The 21,518-nt window shown below is 29.8% G+C and overlaps 1 protein-coding gene across 1 annotated transcript; it reads left to right on the top strand.

Annotated features, from left to right (window-relative positions):
- The first annotated feature begins 16,534 nt into the window (after positions 1-16,534).
- On the top strand, positions 16,535-19,206 carry LOC133672864 (probable N-acetyltransferase HLS1). Its single transcript, XM_062093413.1, has 3 exons — positions 16,535-17,275; positions 17,418-17,614; positions 18,097-19,206. Exons 1-3 carry the CDS (start codon positions 17,093-17,095, stop codon positions 18,959-18,961), a joined length of 1,245 nt encoding a protein of 414 aa, XP_061949397.1. The 5' UTR covers positions 16,535-17,092; the 3' UTR covers positions 18,962-19,206.
- The last annotated feature ends 2,312 nt before the right edge of the window (positions 19,207-21,518 follow it).

Genomic DNA, 21,518 nt, shown 5'->3' with positions numbered 1-21,518 from the left:
CAATTTTATCCTTCAATTATAATTTCTTATATGTTTTGTTTTTTTATTTCAATCCTCATTTTTTTAATTTCTTATTTTATTTTTATTCTTTTCATAGTTTCAGTTCTCCTAAATTCGTCTCTATTTTTTGTTGGTGTTTCATAATCCATCCTCTTTGTTTTGATTTTGATCCTTTTCTCTTTTGTTTGAATTTTATTTGTTTTCAATTTAGCTCTTTAATTCTAATTTATGTATATTATGTTTTTCAATTCGGTCCTTCTACTTTTGATTTTTTTTTTCTCTTGGCTCTTTTTTTCAAAATTCTTATTATTTTTAATTTTATCCTTCAAATTAAATTTATGATTTTTTTGTCAATAGTAATAATATTTTTTTAAAATAATAATAATAATAATAATAATAACAATTATAATATTACTTATTGATAATAGTAATAACGGTGGTAGCTATAATAATAATGACAATAATAATAATAATAATAATTTATCATTCGATGTTATATTTATTGAGAATTGAGTTTCATTGTATTTTCATGGATGATATTTTTTATCTAATATCCTGGATTGCTAGTTCTAAATGTTTACATAGCTTGATATTCTCTTTTATTTTTTGCTTTTTTTTAAAATTTTATTATCCAACATTGGTTTTTGAAAATAAAAAAAATATATCATCCAAGTTTCCTTTAAACTTGTTAAATAAATTAATTTACATTAAGTTAACTCTTAAAGATTTATAATCTTGCGTGAGTTTATAACATTATAAAAAAAATCTATGCGCTTTTAATAACAACTCTTAGTTTTAGTTATAGCTCATCTTAATAAAAATTATTCTTTATAACCTTGAATTCGTGGGGTTCATTCTAACTTTTTCACATTTGTTCCATTATATGCCATATTCATTCCATACTTTATTTTATCCTTACATAAGATCAGGACTAATTCACCGTATAGTTACCTATCCTTCTAATAATTGTATTTATTCTTACATAATATCATGATCAATTCACCATATAGTTATCTATCCTTCTAATCTGGTTTCATTAGCTGTTTGTCATTGTACTAGAAAAATATTTACCATTTCTAACCATACTTATTAGGAATTATGTATATCAATAGTTAGAGATTTAGTTGAACTCATGAATTTATAACAATTACGCTTTAGAATTTTCTCATTTCATATCTTACAATTATTCTTTTATTTCTCTGTTCTATTTAAAAAATCATAGTTACATTTACATACATTTCTTATACCTTTACATTCTTAATAACACATGGCTTATATACATATCATAATGACTTATGGATATATTTCTTCAAAAAAAAATTTTATGTTTTATGCCCCTATGATTTTATCACCATGATTCATCATTGGGCTAAATTAATCTTAGCAATCTCATATAAAAATCAAACATTCTGATTATACCTCATAGATGTCAATAAACTTCAGCTATCCTTTACGTATGCCAATAACTCCGACGAACCCTCACAGTTGCCAACAAATTTGACGAACCCTCATGGTGACCATCCCTCATAGTTGCTGACTAACCCAATTGATCCTCGTGGTTGCTAACAAATCCAGCAAACCCTCATAATTGCCAAAAAAAAAAATCCTTAACTTTAGTTTCATATATGGAAGATTAAGTAAACACATCAATAACATAGCTTTCATTCATCTGTCGACTTTCTTACACGTCATCAATTCTCACCATGATAGTCACTCAGTATTCACAAGTCTATTTTTATTGTTGCTTAAAAGTTCACCTGTAGATTATTTTTTTTCCATCATTATGGTCAATTTCGATCATGCACTAGTTATCAATGTTATAATCAATTTCATTCACATCATTATTTCTATTGTTGTAATCGTTTAGAATTCATATTTAGGATTACACTCTTGCGGTCAATCACACTTCATACACATACATTATTTTTTCACCTTTGCGATTAATTACAAACACATATAAATTTCAGTCTCATAAGTATAAACCGTTAAATATTATTACACAACACAAATAAATAACCATTGTCAATCTAACAAATTCAAAAGCACTATTTAATAAATAAAAAAGCAAGAGAGGAACAATCCCTTACCTTAACTCTTGTTATCCAAGCTCTTAAGAAATCGAGCTTTACTTTGAACGCTTCTCCTTCAACTTCTGAGCAATAATCATAACCTTCATATTATTACCTTAAAACTTATCTGTAAAAATTTCTATATCTTACATCAACAATTAATTTTCGAGTTGAATACTATGTAAAACAATAGCTGAACTTTTATAAATATAATTGGCTTCTCTAAGAAGGTATATAGAATAAAATATTAAGCAACACAAATATTTAAACAAACCAAAGTTTGTTAAAAAAAATAAACTTATTATAACAAGTATAAAAATCTAAACAATCAATAAATTTCAACCAATCAAGATTTTAAAAATCATGTTATGAAATATATAGATTTCACAAAGATTATAATATGTTCTTTAACTATTAATCTAGTTATCACAAAAAGAAATTTATAAACTAAATAAGGACTACTAATAAAGACTTAAAATTGTTGTCCAATAATCACAAAATGATTACATGATTAAATAAGAGGGCTTATATGTTTAGTTTATAATTATGCAAACATTTAAAAACATGGTACCTTACAATTATTATAAAAGCTAGCATGCATACTAAGCATATATATAAACTTGCAAAAGATATAGGAAAACAAATCCTAACATGTAAACTAAACAAGTATTGAATTAGACTTATACAAAACAAGTTTAGAGTACTTATTTATTGAAGTTCTTAGAAAATATTCAATCTCATATTATTTTCGTTGTTGTTAATAATTAATCTTTTATCCTTAAGACTTTATTACTCCTTACTTGGTGTAAAAAAAAAACTAACTTCAATAAACTTCTCACGATTCCAAAAGCTTCTCCTTGTTTAGGTGTACTTTTACACAAGATCCAACGAGCTTAAAAGAGTTATACTCAATATCTTTCTATAAAAATCAAACATAAGCTTTAGAGTATAAAGAATAAATAGAAGAACAAGTCTAAAAAATAAAACTAGCAATAAATAGAGGAAATAACTCAATAATGTTTTTAATTATTTTCACTCTTCCAAGACACCTATTTATAAGACTTAAGAATCAAAATATTAATTACTTATAATTCATGAATATTCATTAATTATAAATATTTATTAATTATGATGAATATTTATAGTTCATGAATTATAAATAAATACATTTATTTTTATCATATAATTAATATATTGGTTCATGTATTAAGACATTTTAAGAACTAGAAGAAATTACTAATTAAATAGAGATTTAATAGTAAAATATTTTTTTATTAACCAAATTCAAGTCCAAACTCATGACCCATAAGCCCACTACCCAATCAAAAAAGTTATTTTGGATATGAAACTTTTGTTATCTAATTAGTTTTTAGAACAATTTCTTATTTATCTTTAATTAGTTTTTTTATTTAAATGTTAAAGTACTCTTGTTGGGTTATAAAATTTAACATGGTTTTAATCTTAATGTTAGTGGACATCATATTTTATTTAGCCTTAAAATACTTATTACATGTTTTATAAAAACCAATTTCAACATAAGTTTATGCAAATAAGTTTATGCAAAAATATTATATCGAGAGAACAACAATAATAGAAAGTTTTATAAGAAAATAATTGTTTTCTTGTAGTGATTATGCAGTTAACAAGGACTTATTTTAGATTTTTTGAAGAAATATTTTGGAGGTTTGGTAGCGATTGTAATTCAAAATGTTTTTTGCTTGAAAATACATTAAAATAATATATTTTTTATTTTTTTAAAATTATTTTTTACATCAACACATCAAAATAATTTAAAAACATTAAAAATTTAATTTTTTTAAAAACATAATTTTAACCCTTTTCCAAATATTTTCTTAAACGCAGTCGTTTCGAAACAAGCATTAGGATCGAAACAAGCATTATTTTTTACTCGTAAGTAAAAAATAAATGTAAATATGTCCTTGGTTTCATTTTTCATTTCGGCTCTGTTTGTTTGCTGGAAAGTAGTTTTTTTTTGGAAAGTGAATTCCGGGAAAGTATTTTTTGATGTTTGGTAGTGTAATGGAAAATAAGTTGGAAAACACTTTCCAGTGTTTGGTTATGTCATGGAAAATGAGCTGGAAAATAACTTATTAATGTTTTATTTTTCTCAAGTTTATTAAAATAAAGGGGAACAAATCTTACAAATTAAAAAGTTGAATGAGAATGAAATTAAAAAAAATATAATTTCATAAATTATCTCAAATAAAATAAATAATAATCAAAATAATAGAGATCAAATCTAAAAAATTAAAAAAAAAAATAAAAGACGAAGAAATTAAAATAATAATAATTAACATTTCATAAATTATTTCAAATAAAATAAGTAACAATCAAAAGAATGAAAACCAAATTTGATATATAAAAAATTTCAATAAAAAAATGATAAGGAAAAAGCAAATAGCAATTATAAAAATAAGGACCAAAATTAATATAAAAATTAAATTTTAAGAGATGAAATTGAAAAATAAATATTCAAAACAAATTATATATAACAATCAAAAGTTTAAGGATTAAATTTGATATAATCAGTAAATAATGACATTTCTAAATTTTTCATAATTTCCGGAAAGTGTTTTCCGTCCAAATTTTTCAGAAAAACATTTTCTTGAAATCTAAGCGAAATTTTCCTTTAACTAGAAAGTATTTTTCGTTGACCAACTTTTCTAATGACAAACAAACACAGAAAAATTTAGAAAATGGTTTCCCGGAAACCACTTTTCTGAAAAACAAACACAGCAAAAAAGAAAAACATTTTCCTGAAAACCAAACCAAATTTTTTTTTTACTGGAAAGTGTTTTCCCCTGACCAAAACGTATTTCTGTTGATTGAAAAGTATTTTCTATTAATTAATTTTTCTAATACTAAATAAATACAAGAAAGGGTAAAAAATAATTTTTTAAAAATAATTTTTTAAAAAACAAATATGACGTTCGAGCATCTACTTTTCTCTCTTTCTCCACCTGAGCATAGCGAGTTTTTTTAACTAGCATATAAGTTGAGAATCGATGAAATTTTGAGCTCGTGATGAGGCCAAGAGAAAGCCAAATGCATGAGGGACACGCGTCAAGATAAACGTGATTCTGATGAAAGGTCATTTTAAAAGCATATATATAAACAGTAATTAAGATTATATGAGACAGAGAAGAAGGGATGGGTGATGAGACATGGCTGCATAATCCTGGGGTTCGGCTGAGCCAGGGCCGCACCCTAGTGTCGGTCTCCTAGCATACAAAAAGGCTCGAAACCAAACAAAATTAACAATTTGAGAGAAATGACAGCTCCTCAAACGCAGTCCCCATTAGCTCGCAAGCTCCCTCATAGCAAAGTACACCATCAAGCCAACCCTATCTGTGCTCTGTCTCCCCAACATTCAAAGCTGGACTCGATTGGAACAAGTTCTTAAACAAATGGATAAATATAAAAAAAAATGGGCAAGAGGGGTAGTTTCCCCTCTGTGTGTGTATATGATTTTGGCATGATATGATATGCGTTTGTGGGATTAAAAAAATAATTAAAACATCATTAGTAGTTGAACATATGTGAAATGACTATAGATCAGATATATACTATGCAAATGGCCATTGCTGGATGACAGAGAAGAATTTAAGAGGAAAGCATGAAATTATTTCTATATGGCATTGCGTGGAGTATTTGGTTAGCTAAAATCATGTTTTTCTCCAGCTCTATATAGTAATAGTAAGATGGGATTCAAATATAGACAAACAATGAGTTTGCCTGCGGATGCTTTATTTGTATTGTAACTTTCAAGTTCTCTCCTCTATTCTATATATTATTATTATTATTATTATTATTATTATTATTATTATCCTTTGTCCCGATCTAATGAAGATGGAAATTATGGGTCATAGTCAGTGATTATAGTCAAAACTCGGACGCTTCTTTCTTGTGTCACCGACCATATAAACACGTAACGAGAAGGGAACAAGCTAGGGTCAGTTTTCATCACACAAGGTCTCTTTTGTTTTGGGTTTAAAATATTTGCAGTTTTTAAATGCTTTTTTGGACCATAAAATTATCACTCTTGCCGGGTCAAATTTGAAGGTCTCGATGCCAAAAAGAACCTAGGTGGCGAGCCTGTACAAGTCAATGAGTCATGGCAACCTTTTGTTTTTATATATTTTTCAGAACAAAACAAACAAAGAGGGAAAGAAGGGAGAAAAGACTAGCACTAAATTAATACTATAATATCATTTCTCGAGCCATACACAATCCACTGCTCATATAATCTCAAATCTTAGGTTCAAATCCCTACTTTCCAGCTGTCGTGAGCTATATTTAATCACCCCATTAACAACCTCGTTATTCCCTCGTTTCCACTCGGCAAGACATTTTGCAAAATGATTGTCAACATGTTACCTCCTAGATATTTTTTCATGTTGGTTTGCCATACAAGCATAGATTAGCTAGCTAGGGTTACAAATTATTCAACGTGGATTGACTTTGATCTTCATGTCTTCTAATTTCTCTGCATGCGATATCCAAGAAGAGAGACATAACCTAATATGAGGACTTAAATGTTTCGTTTTGGCCCTACAATGTTGGTTGTGCGTTGCGAGCATTATTGATTAGTATATGATGGGGATCAAAAGGACTGTACGGATCATAAGCTAGATTACAAAAAAAAGGGAGCAGAATCCTTACAATTATCATTTCGAGACAACAGTCCTGGCATTTGTCTCTTAACTGTGTTTCACTATTTGTGTAATTTATCATCTGGGTGAAACATGTTAACATGATACCTGTTGGGGACCCATGTTCTTCTTCTTGACTGTAGACACACACACACACACACACATGTACGCGTGTGTGTATTTTACAATCAATCGTCGTCTTGATATTAGGGTTTCTGTTCAAATGAGTACGTGGAATTGTGATCCTAGCTAGCTAGCTGGTTCAAACCCTAATAATTTTGTGAGTGTTGGTTGATTGGCCAACTTAGAACAAAATCGTATGGAAATATGCACTAGTTTCTTGATCCATCCATTATCGACATTAAAAATGCTTGTATGTAGTTCTGACGCTTTACCAAAGGAACAAAACGAGGCTTGAAAACGGAACCAAAGCCAAGATTTTCGCAAGAATCATGTGTTTTTATTATGCTTAACGTGTATATATGTCAGCCCTTTCGTCACCATAATCTTCTCATATATTTTGATCCGATCAGCAGTTCGATCAAGTTTATTAATTCTTAAAGGAGTAAGATTCCGGACCATATAACTTGAACAGGACACCTTTAATTAGCTCATCTCCAAGTATAATTCTCAGTTAAAGTGAGTCAAGAAATCGAGGTCTTTGGCTTTTGATACTAATTGTATCTAAATCGACATCAAATAACTCTCGTTGATTCCAAATCTAGCTAGTGGACCCTCGACAATCATCTAGACAAAGAATAATATGATGACTAAAATGTTGGTGGATTTTTAGTATCGTCTAAAGCAAGAAAGGATTGTTTAATGATGGGCAAGAATATATCTCACCAGTTGTTATTTTCATACTCGCTTTACTCTCCATGAACCAAGTATATATTATGAAATATGCTTCTCCAATCTTGACCGTCAATTTTCTGGATAGAATTATACATATCATTTTCTTCTCTCTTTTCTTTTTCCTAAGAGAGAGAACACCTCACGCATAGTATCTTATGAAATTACTAGTTTTATAATTCTTACATAACAAGAACAACCGCAATATTATAACTCATTTATTTATAATCACATCATTAATGTCTTGTCTTGCGTACATAAATAACAAAAAAACGACACTTTCAACCTAGGCTTTAATATTAATTTCAAGAGACTCTATAATATTGAACATTGAATACACTAATCAATACATACAACATGAGTATCTTATTAGCCGGTATGAATCTTTCTATAATGTTTAGATATCATGAGGCTAGAAAATAATTAACAAAAAAACTAAGCCACCTTGGCCATTTCGCGATAGCGATTTAACTGTATATTTTTCTCGCAAATCACTGTGGATTGAAAAAGTTATCTTTTAAAATTTTTAATTTGTTTTTTTTACATAATTAAACCCTTTCGAGCTCAAATTTACACCCAATTACATGTTTTTTTTATGATTGAATTGAAAGACAGAGAACTGAGGTGAGAAAAACATGTAACATAGGTGGTGGCTTTGAGATTTGCTTGAAAAGTTTATTTTAGCCCCCTATATTTTGTAACTAATAGGTAACAAGTCCCTTTAGTTTTAAAAAATTCAATTTTGATACCAAATTTTATTTTTTTCTTTTTTAGTGCTTTTTTTGGTGGAGACAGAAGGGATCGCAAATTCTAGCGTAGAGAGAGAGTTTTTGTAGGCAACGATTTCGACCACTAAAACAATCTATTTTTGTGTCAAATGGTTACATATGACGAGGGGAGTTAAGATTATGTGTTTTATTACCTTTAAAATGCCTAAAAAATAGATGTGGGGCCAGGAAGATTTTTTGTTTTGGGTAGATTATGGGTTTTGGGGTGGTTTTCTACGTTTTTGAAGGTCATGAATTGATTTAGCAATGTTTCTAGGATGTTTCTTAGGAGTTTTGGGTAAAAACATGGTTTGAAATTGGGATTTTTTTGTTGAAAAAACAAGAACTTTGTCTTCCCAACCACCACAATGACTGGATTTTGGGGAATGATGATGACACATCATCTACCAAGATAGACGACAAATCATCTATTTTTTTTCAAAAAATAGGGACAACACAACTTCAAAAAATATTAAAGGCCCACGTGCGGGGGCTTGAACTTGAAGGCTTGTGCCCAAGCCCTTTCTTGGTGGGCTAGATACAAGCCAAGCACACAACGCCTGACCTTATTCTTCTTCTTTTTTTAGTTTTTTTTTATTTCTAAAATACAAGTTTTTTATATGTATTTTTTTATATATATAAAAAATTGCATTTATGTTTTGATTAATATCCCTTCTTTGTGATTTTTCCTGGTTTATTTAGCCTTTTTAAAATAGCTATTATTTTTTTTAATTATATTGGATGTGTTTAACATTTATTTTATGAGGTCATTGTTATTCATCTACAATTTCTTTTATATAGATTAAATTTATTTTTAAAAATAAAAAAATTATTTTTTTTACAATATTTTTAATATGTGCAGCCTTGTATAAAAATTATTTCCTTTTATTTTATTCAATAAATTTTATGTGTATGTTAATTTTTGTTACAAATTGATTTTAATAAAAACCAATTGTTAAACACAATCGAGTAAATAACCCTTGTTGTGATATTAAATATCTTGATCTATATTTATCTCTTTATTTTTTCAATTATGTTTTTATTTATCGTTGATGACTTTTATTTATTTTAAAAATAGTTTGTGATTGATTTAATTAGATGTGTTCATAAGTTTTTCGATTTACATTTAAGATTATTTTTTTGTAAAAGAAAGCATTGAAAAATTCTACATGTTTAATTTTTTTTTTATGTATTAGTGTTTTCAATTTGTTTCTTATTCTTTCGATTACTTATTTTTTTTATAAAATTTTTATTGTTTTTAATTTTACCCTTCAATCCAAGTTAATTGTGTATTTTTGTTTTTAATTTGTCCCTGTTCTTTTGATTTTTTTTTTGTTAATGTTTTTATTCTTTTCAATTTAACTCTTAAAATAAAAATTTATTATTGCCCTTTAATTTATTTTTTCTTTTGATTTTCACCCCCATTCTTTTAATTGCTATTTTTTTGTCTGATTTATATTTTCAAATCATCCTTCAATGTTTCATTTCCTATGGATTGGGTTTCATGATTTTATCATGTATTTCCGGTCACTGGTTTGAAAACTTAATAGGGATTAACATTTTTTTTCTTTTCTGATATTGTTGTTCAACATTGTTTTTTTTCTTTTAATTGGCTTTATAATTATTTTATTTTTTTTATTGAATTATCCCGACCTCATGACTGAAGACGTGGGTTTGTCAGGATAATTCGGACTAACTCACTCTTTAATGTCTAGATTACATGTCTATCGTGCTGACTCGGATTGGCTCACACATTAGTTTTTTTAAAAACCTATTTAGTCCTTTCATGTTTTATTGGTTAAAATTTAAACAACATCATCTTTTTTGCTCTTGAATAAAGTTTTTTTTTCTCATATTATTGTGATGGCTTATATATATATATATTGTTTTTCTAATAGTATGCAAGAATATCCCACACAATTATTATATTAAAAAAAGCTTGCGAGAATATCCCATGATATGCCAGGCAAGTGAGGTAAAATAAATAAATAAAAATTTGAATGCACAAAACCATAGAAAACAGAATTTAAAAGGATTGAATTAAAATAAAAAAGTTCAATGATTGAAAAAATTTAAGGGCCCGACCAAAAGGAAAAACAATTGATAATAAATAGTAGAGTGAACCAGTTATTGTGAAAGCATGAACAATGAATGCATAGTAAAAGAACTGTTTTAAATTATTTTATGTAATGATAAGAGAGATATTATGATGAGAAGGATAATGTATAAAAAATATATTGTAAACTCAAATAAAAGTGATTAAAAGAAAAATACAAATGGAATTATAGCATGGGAGACAAAATGATAGGTGTAAACTCATAAAGTTAATCATTATTTAATTATATTATTTAAAAATATTATTAATATTGTTCACACTATCATCTTAATATCATAATTATTTTTGTTTCCTCTAAACTAGATTAGAGAAAATTAGGCTAGTGTTCGCACTATGCTACTAATCTAAACTATTTTTTTTCTAATAAGCTGATTTTATTTGAATTATAGTAAAAAAAAAAGACAACGAACATATATATATTGTTGTCTCTTTTTAATACATGAAATAAAAATGTAAAGAATAAAAAGGATACTTAGTGTTAAATATTTACCTTGTGCATCTATCTTTTGATTTTATTATGATGATTAACTTTATGCTTTAGTAATTAATTATTATTAAACTATTTTTTGTTTTATTGGTTCATATATTTTTATTTATTTTATTTTATTTAGTGTAGACAATAGCTTTTCATTTTTTTTAATTAAAAATAACCATGATACCCAAAGATTTATATATAACTCTGAAGCTTTTATTATTATTATTATTAGAAATTAACCCACACCTTGGATTGGAGGAAATAATTATCCTCATGAGATGAATTTATCCACAACAGTATATTGGAACGTTTGACCCCGGCGCCGATCTTTTAGCCATGGGCCTTATGTTCCAAGAAGCTAGTCTAGATTCGAGTCAGAATTCATTTATATATATATATATATATATATATATATATATATATATATATATATAATTCTATAAACTACGTGCATAAACCAAAATCTAATTCAATTCTTTATATATATATATATATATTAGAAAGAAGGAAGGATGACATTCCTTTTCTTCTCTGATAAGAAAAGAACATGGCCGACATACGTTTTCGTTTTCTTTTGTTTGACACTTTAATCTCAGCAAGTCAATAGGCTTCGAAAATATCTCCCTCCTCGTTTCTCTAATCAACAATTAACTGGTAAGAACTACGCATGACTGTCCTCGGAAAAGCCAGGAACACACAGGCCTGTGTTCTTTCTTTTTAAAAAGGCTCTTTTCACATCACTATTAGAAGCATGTTAAAATATTGCTTAGGACAATAATTCAGAGATTGGGATTAGCCAGGAGGAGTCCCAATCTGCCCACTATTCACATATCAACAAACTAATTAATTACCATCATAGATTATAATATATAGTCATTATATTATACGCTTGTTAGATGCTAGCCTCCATGCATAAAATCTGTCTTCTACTCGCTAGGAAATTATTTTTTATTTATTTATTTTTGTCGATGCTGACTTGTCACTGGCTTTCCTCTCGTTTTCCCCCTCTGTGCAAGTGTTTCTTTAATATATATGCCCAATAATTTCAGGTCATTTTCATATATATAATTATATTATTAGTGATGATCTTTCACTTGCAGCTCTCCTGTCGATGCAATGACATTTATAGTAAACAAATTAAGAGCTTGCAAGTGTATATTATCTTTGTTAATGTACTAATCCTAATGCATGCTTGCCCCGCTAATACCTTCGTAGATTGGTTATTTATATGCAAATCAAGATTAATAAACCGTTAATCATAAAGACAATACTTTATGATGCAGCGACTTAGACTCCCAATCGTTCGTTTATTTATTTGTTTTTCACCTTCTTGGACTTAATTACATGCAATTAGCATCAAATAAAATACATAGAGAAGACACTGCTCATCGGTACCATATTATCGCATTCCATGATGTGACGTAGGTATTTTTATAAAAACAATATGCTGTACTTAAAAAATTAATAAATTTGATATTTTTATTTGTTTTTCACCTTCTTGGACTTAATTACATGCAATTAGCATCAAATAAAATACATAGAGAAGACACTGCTCATCGGTACCATATTATCGCATTCCATGATGTGACGTAGGTATTTTTATAAAAACAATATGTTGTACTTAAAAAATTAAAAAATTTGATATTTTTATTTGTTTTTAATATTCTTAATGTCAACATATCAATGATCATTCAAGAATATTTTAAATATACTTTCAAGTGCATTTGAATATTTTTTTTTAATTAAAATAAATGTTGAAAAACAATTTTAAACAAAATACAAACATATTAGTTAACACAATTTTCTAATATACATGGGAAACAACTTTTTTATTATTATTATTAATGTGGGTGTTCGGGTCAGCTTGCGCATATCTCGACTAATTTCACGGGTCCTGAAGTTAATGTCCATGTAAGTCTCTAGTGGCTCTGAGATTTGTAGAATTCGAACTAGTGACAACTTTTTTACTTAGTTGATTAAGAACTTGTTTTCGGAAATCATTTTCTAAATTTTTTAATGTTTGTTTATTACTAATAAAATTAATTAATGAAAAACACTTTCTAATTAAAGAAAGATTTGACTTGTTTTTAAAGAAAGTGTTTTTTAGGCAAAATTCACTTTTTAGAAGTTATAAAAAAATAAAAAATATTTTATTATTTTCTAATTATATCAAATTTGATCATCAATTTTTTAATTGATATGTATTTTCATTTTAAATCCTTTTCTTATTTTTTTATTTCATCCCTTGAAATTTGATTTAATTTGATTTTCATATCAACTTTAATCCTTATTCTTTTTATTGTTATTTTGTTCTTATTTTTTTTAATTGAAATTTTTTATTTATTAGATTTGATCCTTGTTTTTTATTGTTATTTTTTTATTTGAAATAGTTTATGAAATCAGATTTTTAAATTTTTTTTTTATCTTTCAACTTTCTTATTTGTCATATTTGTATCAATTCTTTTGATTTTTATTTATTTATTTAAAATAATTTATGTATGAAATTGTGATTTGTTTTTTAATTTCATTCTCTTTCATTTATTTTTATTTTTTGTATTTGATTCTTATTATTTTGATTGCTATTTTTTTATTTGAAATAATTTATGAAATTAAACTTTTTTTTTCAATTTCATCATTCAATATTTTTTTCATTTTTCATATTTAGTTCTCATTCTTTTAGTTTTCTATTTATTTTATTTGAAATAATTTTTTAGATTGATTTTTTTAATTTCATCCCCCTTCAACTTTTTTATATTTCAGATTTGATTACTATTTTTTTATTGATATTTATTTTATTTAAAATAATTTATGAAATTAAGATTTTTTTCTAATTTCATCATGTTTTAACTTTTTTATCTGTCACTTTTAATCCTTTTTATTTTAATAAATTTGGAAAGAATATTAAAACATAAATAAGTTATTTTCTAACTTATTTTGCATGATACAACCAAACACTTTCTAGTATTTTCAGCAAACAAAAAAACTATTTTGCCATGATGCTAAAAAGTATTTTCAAATTTATTTTGTATGATACTGTATAATTTAAAAATTAATTTCTATTAATTTTACAAAAAAAAAATGTCAGCTAACAAACTGCCTCATCCAGCTTACCAACACAGCTTTAGTTTGTTTGTTTTTTTTCGTTTTTTGTTTTTATTAACTTTACTACTAGTGAGAAAAGAAGTGAAGAGTTAAAGTGAAGGGGCCAGTGGGCCACTGTTGAAGCTAGCTAAGTTGTCACTCAGGATGTACAGAGAAGATAATCTAGATAATGTAGGGTGTAGATTCAGCTACATACACAAGTAATGATAGGGGTGCTTCATACAGTAAAATGTGTTCCCTTTTTCAAAAAAGTGGATTGTGGCGGCACAGCCTCAAAATCTGGTTTGGGCCATCATGGCCGTCCATCTATAAATCCGTGGATAATCCACTCTATTAATAATGCTACTTGTCATCTTCAATTTCACTATTCACTCTTTGCCAAAACGCAAAATTGAGGGTCTTTCTTTAAAAAAAAATAAAATAAAAATATTTTTAAAATATTTTTTATTGTTTAAAATTATTTTCTATGATTTTTAATATATTGATATTAAAAATAAAATTTTTAAAATAAAAAATTATTTTAATATATTGTTAAATAAAAAACATTAAAAAAAATTAATCCATACAAAAATCCCAAACATTAGCCACTGTTGATTGTAAAAGGAAACCCTCTTTTTGTAGCCCACTAAATAATCAACGGCCGAAATTCCTGGGACTTGCCCACGTTGCCACTTCCCACCTCCCCTTCGGTTGCAAATTCACTGCAGTAGGAGTTTTTAAATTTCTGTCAAAGATAATTAATACCCCCTCCCCTCTTGTAAAATTGAATACATGCTGTGCATGAACATGTTAACTATGGGACATGCAAATACATACATACATACATACATGTATATGGTTCTGCCGTCACAGCAGTTTTACATATGTTTTCGTTTTTATATATATTTTTAAATATAATTAATTACATTCCATATTATATTTTTCAAAATTATTTTTTTATTATTACCTTTTCTTTGATATATAAAAAAAGAGAAAAACTAGATTGAAAGAATTAAAGTAAGAGTTATAATTAGAAGTATAATAGGAAAGTCAAATAATTAATAATTCTATGTGCAAATTAAATAAAAAGAAGATTTTCATTAATGAAGAACATGTTGCTTTGACTTCTACAAAACTAATGTTCAGTACTCAATCCTTGTACTTTTATATATATATATATATATATATATATATATATATATAAACATTTTAATGAGATTTTTTATTTTTTAAAAAATAACATACTTTGAAAGTTGTGCTACTTTTAATAGTGCAATCTAAATATTTTAATGAGAGTAACACAATCATGCTTGGTTGCGCTACTTTAAGTAGCAAAAAAACAATTAAAAGGTTGTAATATCGGGACCAGCGCAGCTCTTTTAAGTGTATTTTTGAAAGTATTGTATTAGCTGTGATTCTGGTTGAAAGTGATTCTGATTGGAAATGTATTGTAATAAATTTTTTTTTATTTAATTTTAATATTAAAACATAAAATGATATGAAAATATCATAAAATAATTTAGAACAAAAAATTCAAAAGTTTATAAAATAATAATTTAACAGTAATAACAAACACATCATAAATGCCAACTTTAACATGAAAATACACTTAATTAAATAATTTTTTTTTATAATTTATTTTTTATAATTTTTATTTAGTCGTGCTTCTATTAGTGGCATAACCATAGTTATCGCAATCATTTAAGTTGTGATATATATTTCTCTATAATTTTTAAATTTGTACTGATTTACAATTTATTTGCCGTATATTCTATTACAAAATTAAAAACATTGATATAAATTTAATAACTTGTCATCTAAAGACTTCACTCAAGCTGGATGCTAATTTGTATTGGCTTAGAGGTCGAACCAATCCATGGGTGAGGCTTATCCATGTTAGTTTCAAGAGTTTTTTTTTAAAATCTCGAGGACTAATTTAATTGATCAGTAATTTAACATGAAAATATTTATATTTATAAATATTTATAACACTATCATTTAATTTTAAAAAACTGAACAACATTTTTTTAGAATTGATACGGTGAACTGACAATCCGGATAAGACTACGAGGGAACTCAACGGGGGCATGATATTTAATAAATGGGTATGATTTATACATCATGATGATAAAATACGGATGATGATGGATGGACGGAAGAAGAGAGGGAGAGTAAGAGAAAGGTAAAATAAAGGTAATGATGGCAACGCATCGTATATGATTAAAATGAAATACTTGTAACCGAGGGAGAGCTGCGCAGCCAAAGCCGCCATTTCCTCTTCCGATTTTTTATTGTTGTTTTCCTGTGATGATGAGCATTTCTTATTTATTACTACCAATTACTATATATATTCGAAGGATAACCATTTATTAATAATATTGTTACCAGTAAGAGAGAGAGAAAGAAATAAAGGACATATAGACAGACAGATGGGGGAGGAAGAGATAGGGACTTGAAAAAGAACTGAATTAAATAAAAATAGAGAGAGAGAAGGAAAAGGGGGGCGAGAGAGAGAGAGAGAGGGAGTTTTTTCCTTAAAAAAAAACCCACAAAATTCAGGTATTTATAGGTACCATAAGTGCACTTGAGCCTCCGCAGTGAAGAACTACCCACCACCTATAAGTAAAGGAGATAGCTAGCACCGCAAGTTGAAACTCGAAGGGCTTGCCGCACCCTCTTGATTTCCTTTCTTCTCTTGTTAATTTCTTTCGTTATTTATGCCATATCTTAGCTCTTTCGAAGATATTCTCTTTTTTGATCCTTTTTGGTTTCTCTAATTTCGAAGGACTCCCCCCCTAAGCTAGCTTCATATAGCCTTTGCTCTTGAGTGATCTTTCCTTGCTTATTCCACAAGTTATTCAGTCTGCTTACCTATCCCTCGTCTTCCCTCTCTCTCTCTCTCTCTATATATATATATATATATACCTTTTCCAATCCCAACTAAAGTTGTAGCCTTTGTTGCCCTTTAAGGTTCTCTCTAACCTCGTTTTTTCTCCTCTTGTTGTGTTTAATTTTATTACAAATAGTTACACACACACACACACACACACATATATATTATGGGAGAAGAGAGAGTGAATATGATAGTGGTTAGAGAATTTGATCCAAGAAAAGATGGAGTTGGTGTTGAAGAAGTAGAGAGAAGATGTGAGGTTGGTCCCGGCGGCAAGCTCTCTCTCTTTACCGACCTCTTGGGTGACCCAATTTGCAGGGTCCGCAATTCCCCTGCTTTCCTCATGCTGGTACACACGAACATTAGTACTTGTCCATTAATTTTCTGTGAAATTTTTCCTTAATTTTTTCTTTCTTACCTGCTAATCACTACCTTCGAGAAAACGAGATTGACTAATCATGTGTAACCATGCCATGTAATATTATTAATAGGTGGCCGAGATAGGTGAAGAGATAGTGGGGATGATAAGAGGTTGCATCAAAACCGTTACATGTGGCAAAAAGCTTTCAAGAACTGTGAAAAACAACTACTCCTACAATGTCATCAATAACAATGACCTTTCCAAACCCGTCCCTGTTTACACCAAAGTTGCTTACATTTTAGGCCTTCGTGTCTCTCCTTCACACCGGTAAGTGCTCCTAGCCTCCATCTTCATCTTAGCACACCACTGTTTTTTCTAATTATTTTCCTTTTCCCTGAAATATCCCAATCAAGAAATGACCCCACATTCTCACATCTACTTGTAATTCCAAACAAATCAACTTGGATGCTAATGCTATGTTTTGTTCTTTTGCATTTTGTCGTCAACTTGATCGGATTGAAGAGATGGATTTACTTTACGTTATGAAAAGAAAGTTGTCCAAAAAAAATGCTGATTTTCGTTCCCATATACAGTGAAAGACTGGGTGTAATTGATTATTATAATTAAATGACATATCCCCTCTAATTATTGGGTCGAACCATTTTAATATTATTATTATTATTAAGACATAGTAACATCTCTTGTAACATCTCTTATCTTTTGTCTTCAATGCTCAATAATAATGATGATGCTAATTAATATTAATAATTGTATCTTATTCATTTAATTTAATCCAATCTTTTTCTCAGGAGGATGGGCATAGGCCTAAAATTGGTACATCAAATTGAAGATTGGTTTCGTCAAAACGGCGCTGAATATTCCTACATAGCAACTGAAAACGACAACCACGCTTCCGTTAAGCTCTTCACCGACAAATGCGGCTACTCCAAGTTCCGTACTCCCTCGATCCTAGTCAACCCGGTCTTTGCTCACCGGGTCCCTGTATCAAATCGTGTAACAATCATCAAACTCACCCCGCACGACGCCGAGTTGCTGTACCGACGACGATTCGCCACCACCGAGTTCTTCCCTCGGGACATTGACTCCGTCCTCAAGAACAAGCTGAATGTGGGGAATTTCTTGGCCGTGCCACGTGGCAGTTTAAAGTCCGGGTCGTGGGCCGGGCCGGACAACTTTCTATCCGACCCGCCGGAGTCGTGGGCTGTGCTCAGCGTGTGGAACTGCAAGGATGTTTTTAGACTCGAAGTGCGTGGCGCGTCGCGCGTGAAGCGGACATTTGCTAAAACAACGAGAGTTGTCGACAAGGCGTTGCCATTCTTGAGGTTGCCTTCGGTACCTGCGGTGTTTAGGCCCTTCGGGTTGTATTTTATGTATGGCTTGGGGGGTGAAGGGCCACGCGCAGCTAAAATGATGAAAGCGTTGTGTGGTCACGTGCATAATTTGGCTAAAGAGAGCGGGTGTGGAGTGGTGGTTACAGAGGTAGCAAATCGCGAGCCGCTTAAGTTAGGAATACCACACTGGAAAATGCTATCGTGCGCAGAGGATTTGTGGTGTATTAAGAGGCTTGGGGAGGACTACAGCGACGGGTCTGTTGGTGACTGGACTAAATCACCACCCGGCTTGTCAATTTTTGTTGACCCTAGAGAGTTCTAAACACTTTCGGAGTAGAAAAAGAAAGAAAAACTCTTAACACGGAAATGAAATGTTTTTTATTTTATTTTATTTTTTTTTTAGAAATTTTTTTTGTAGTGTCTTAGTAGGGTCTTCGATCGTGGAGAATTTTCGGGGATGGAAAAAAAAGGAATGAGAAGATATGGGGTTCTGTTGTAAAAAACGGGGAATATCCTCACTTTCAATAATCCTCTCAACTTTTGTAAATGGATGTGGCTTTTTAGATCCTCTCTCAGCCAAACACAGCATAAGTCTCTTGTGGGGATAATATGGTAATCTTATTCGCCAATCAACTTTTGTTTGTATATATTCGAAAGCCTGCTAGATGGTTCGTGGATGAAATCGATCATGTGTGAATCGGAATAAACCGCATGCAAGAACTTTTTGGCCGTATCATTTGCATGCCTTTTTCTCGATTATATACCTCATCTAGTTATCTTGACGATCTTTTCCTTTGTTAATCGGGTTCGTGGTATCTTTCTAATTAGGGTCAGTAGACGGCAAATAACGAGGCCTGTCCTTGGGCACACAGGACCACCTATGTCCTGATGAGGGGCATGGTTGTCTTTTGCCCGTCCAGATTATATGTTCATATGACAAGATATATGGTCATAATGGGCAACTTTTATGGGTGAACTTAATTTGGTGGTGCCGGGGTATATTTTTGCTTTATTTATTTATTTATTATTATATACGATGGAAATTGACGGGAGATTTGGCTTTTAGCTGCTGTGGGTTTGCCTCCTTTTGCAATGGGGGAGAGATGTGATAGTACGAGTGGGTATGAGGTATTTTCTTCCCCGTCTTTACCTCCATAGGGACCCCCTTTTCCTTTTTCCTCGTTTTGGTGGCTTTAGTTTGGAACAATGCCGTATGGTCCATACAGGAGGTTCCGAGACGGTGACGTTTTTTAATCCAGCCCAAAACATTATGATATCTATGTATCTCCCCTAAAGAAATGTGGGTGCCTTGATCTCATCTTCATCGTCAATATTTCTCAATAATATTAATGTAACAAAAGAAAAATCCACTAAAAGCACGGTCCTCAGGCTACACATGACAAGCACGTCCGTTTCTATCTTTTTATGTTGCTTTCTTCACTAATTGTTGTTTTTCTAGTCAATCGATTGGGATCATACACTTTTATGATGGGGAATCATCCATCCTATGTTGCCAGCAATAAGTTGTTTGTCTTTGACAATTCTATGAGTTTGTGTACATGACTGTGATGATATTGCACGTTGCACATATAAATGAACAATTGAGCTTAGTAATTCTGTAATTATTTCAGTGTTTTCCCTTCAAGATTAAAATAAGAGTAGAGGAAAGGTGCATATATCGAAATTAAAATAGGTTTAACATGCACTGAACGCCTGTTATATATAAAAGGCACCAAGTCAATGCCATGACTCACCAACTTCACGGGATTTTGCACTAAAAGTATGATACGAATTATCATGATCAGACGAGGGATATATATGGATGAGAAAGCAGATTGTTATTACGTACCGAAACTGGCTCAGTATATATATAGTACTCTAAGTATATACGTATTTAGCAATGGGTAAAGAATTGTAAATGCTTCTATAAAATTGTTTTTTGTTTTTACCATTTAATACTTGCTTGATTTTTATTTATTTATTTTTCATAAATCATTTTGATTTATCTCAAATAAATATTGTCCGGAGACTTGATGTCTACAAAGATATTAAGAAAAAGAAGCGCGCCTAAATGTCAATGGTGTTCTTGTTGCCAGTTAATAATTTCTTACAATCAAGAAAACGTACTTGGTGATTTCCAGCTGTTTAGATGAGAAAGGTGAAAACCCACAGATAGAAAAACCAAGGCAATCCATATATCCAATCCAATAAGGGATATTGATGATCCATCCTTAGCTCTATCCGACCGACCGAGCTGGACGGACTGTGCTAATTAATTAAGCCGGAAACTGTTTGATTCCATTCTGCACTAGCAGCTCCTCATCATGAACTGTCATCTTTAACGGTCTTGGAAAAAACAAAGAGGTCTTGTCATCTCTCAATAAAGTCGCGCGGGATCCATATTTCCTATCCATCTCTTTATTGATAACCTTAATCACCCGCCTTTGTATTTTCCTTGTATACACGTCTTTTCACGTCATTCCCAGTTAACTGGTACGGTGGCATGGAAAGTGGAAATCCATGGAGTACTGGCGGGTTCAGTTCACACTGCTAGCTAAATGAATTGATCGATCTATGCAAATGCCGTTTGCTAGCTGTTGTGAATTAGGCTAGGCTGATAGGTGTGAAAGTGAATGTTAGTCAAGTTTTGACTAGCTAGGGTTGTCCTGATCTCTATGTGTTCCATGCAAAACCTAAATAATGTCATCAATTTATGGAAGCTCGCTCGCGCTGCTGCTCGCTCGTGCAGTACGTTGAGCTTCCAAGGAAACAGTGTCTCCTTTCAAGAAAGGATATATATATATATATATATATATATATATATATATATATATATATATATATATATATATATATATATATATATATATATATATCTC

This window comes from Populus nigra, chromosome 14, assembly GCF_951802175.1.
Source record: "Populus nigra chromosome 14, ddPopNigr1.1, whole genome shotgun sequence".
In the NCBI taxonomy this organism is placed as follows: Eukaryota; Viridiplantae; Streptophyta; class Magnoliopsida; order Malpighiales; family Salicaceae; genus Populus; species Populus nigra.
This window is presented reverse-complemented; position numbering and strand designations above follow the sequence as displayed.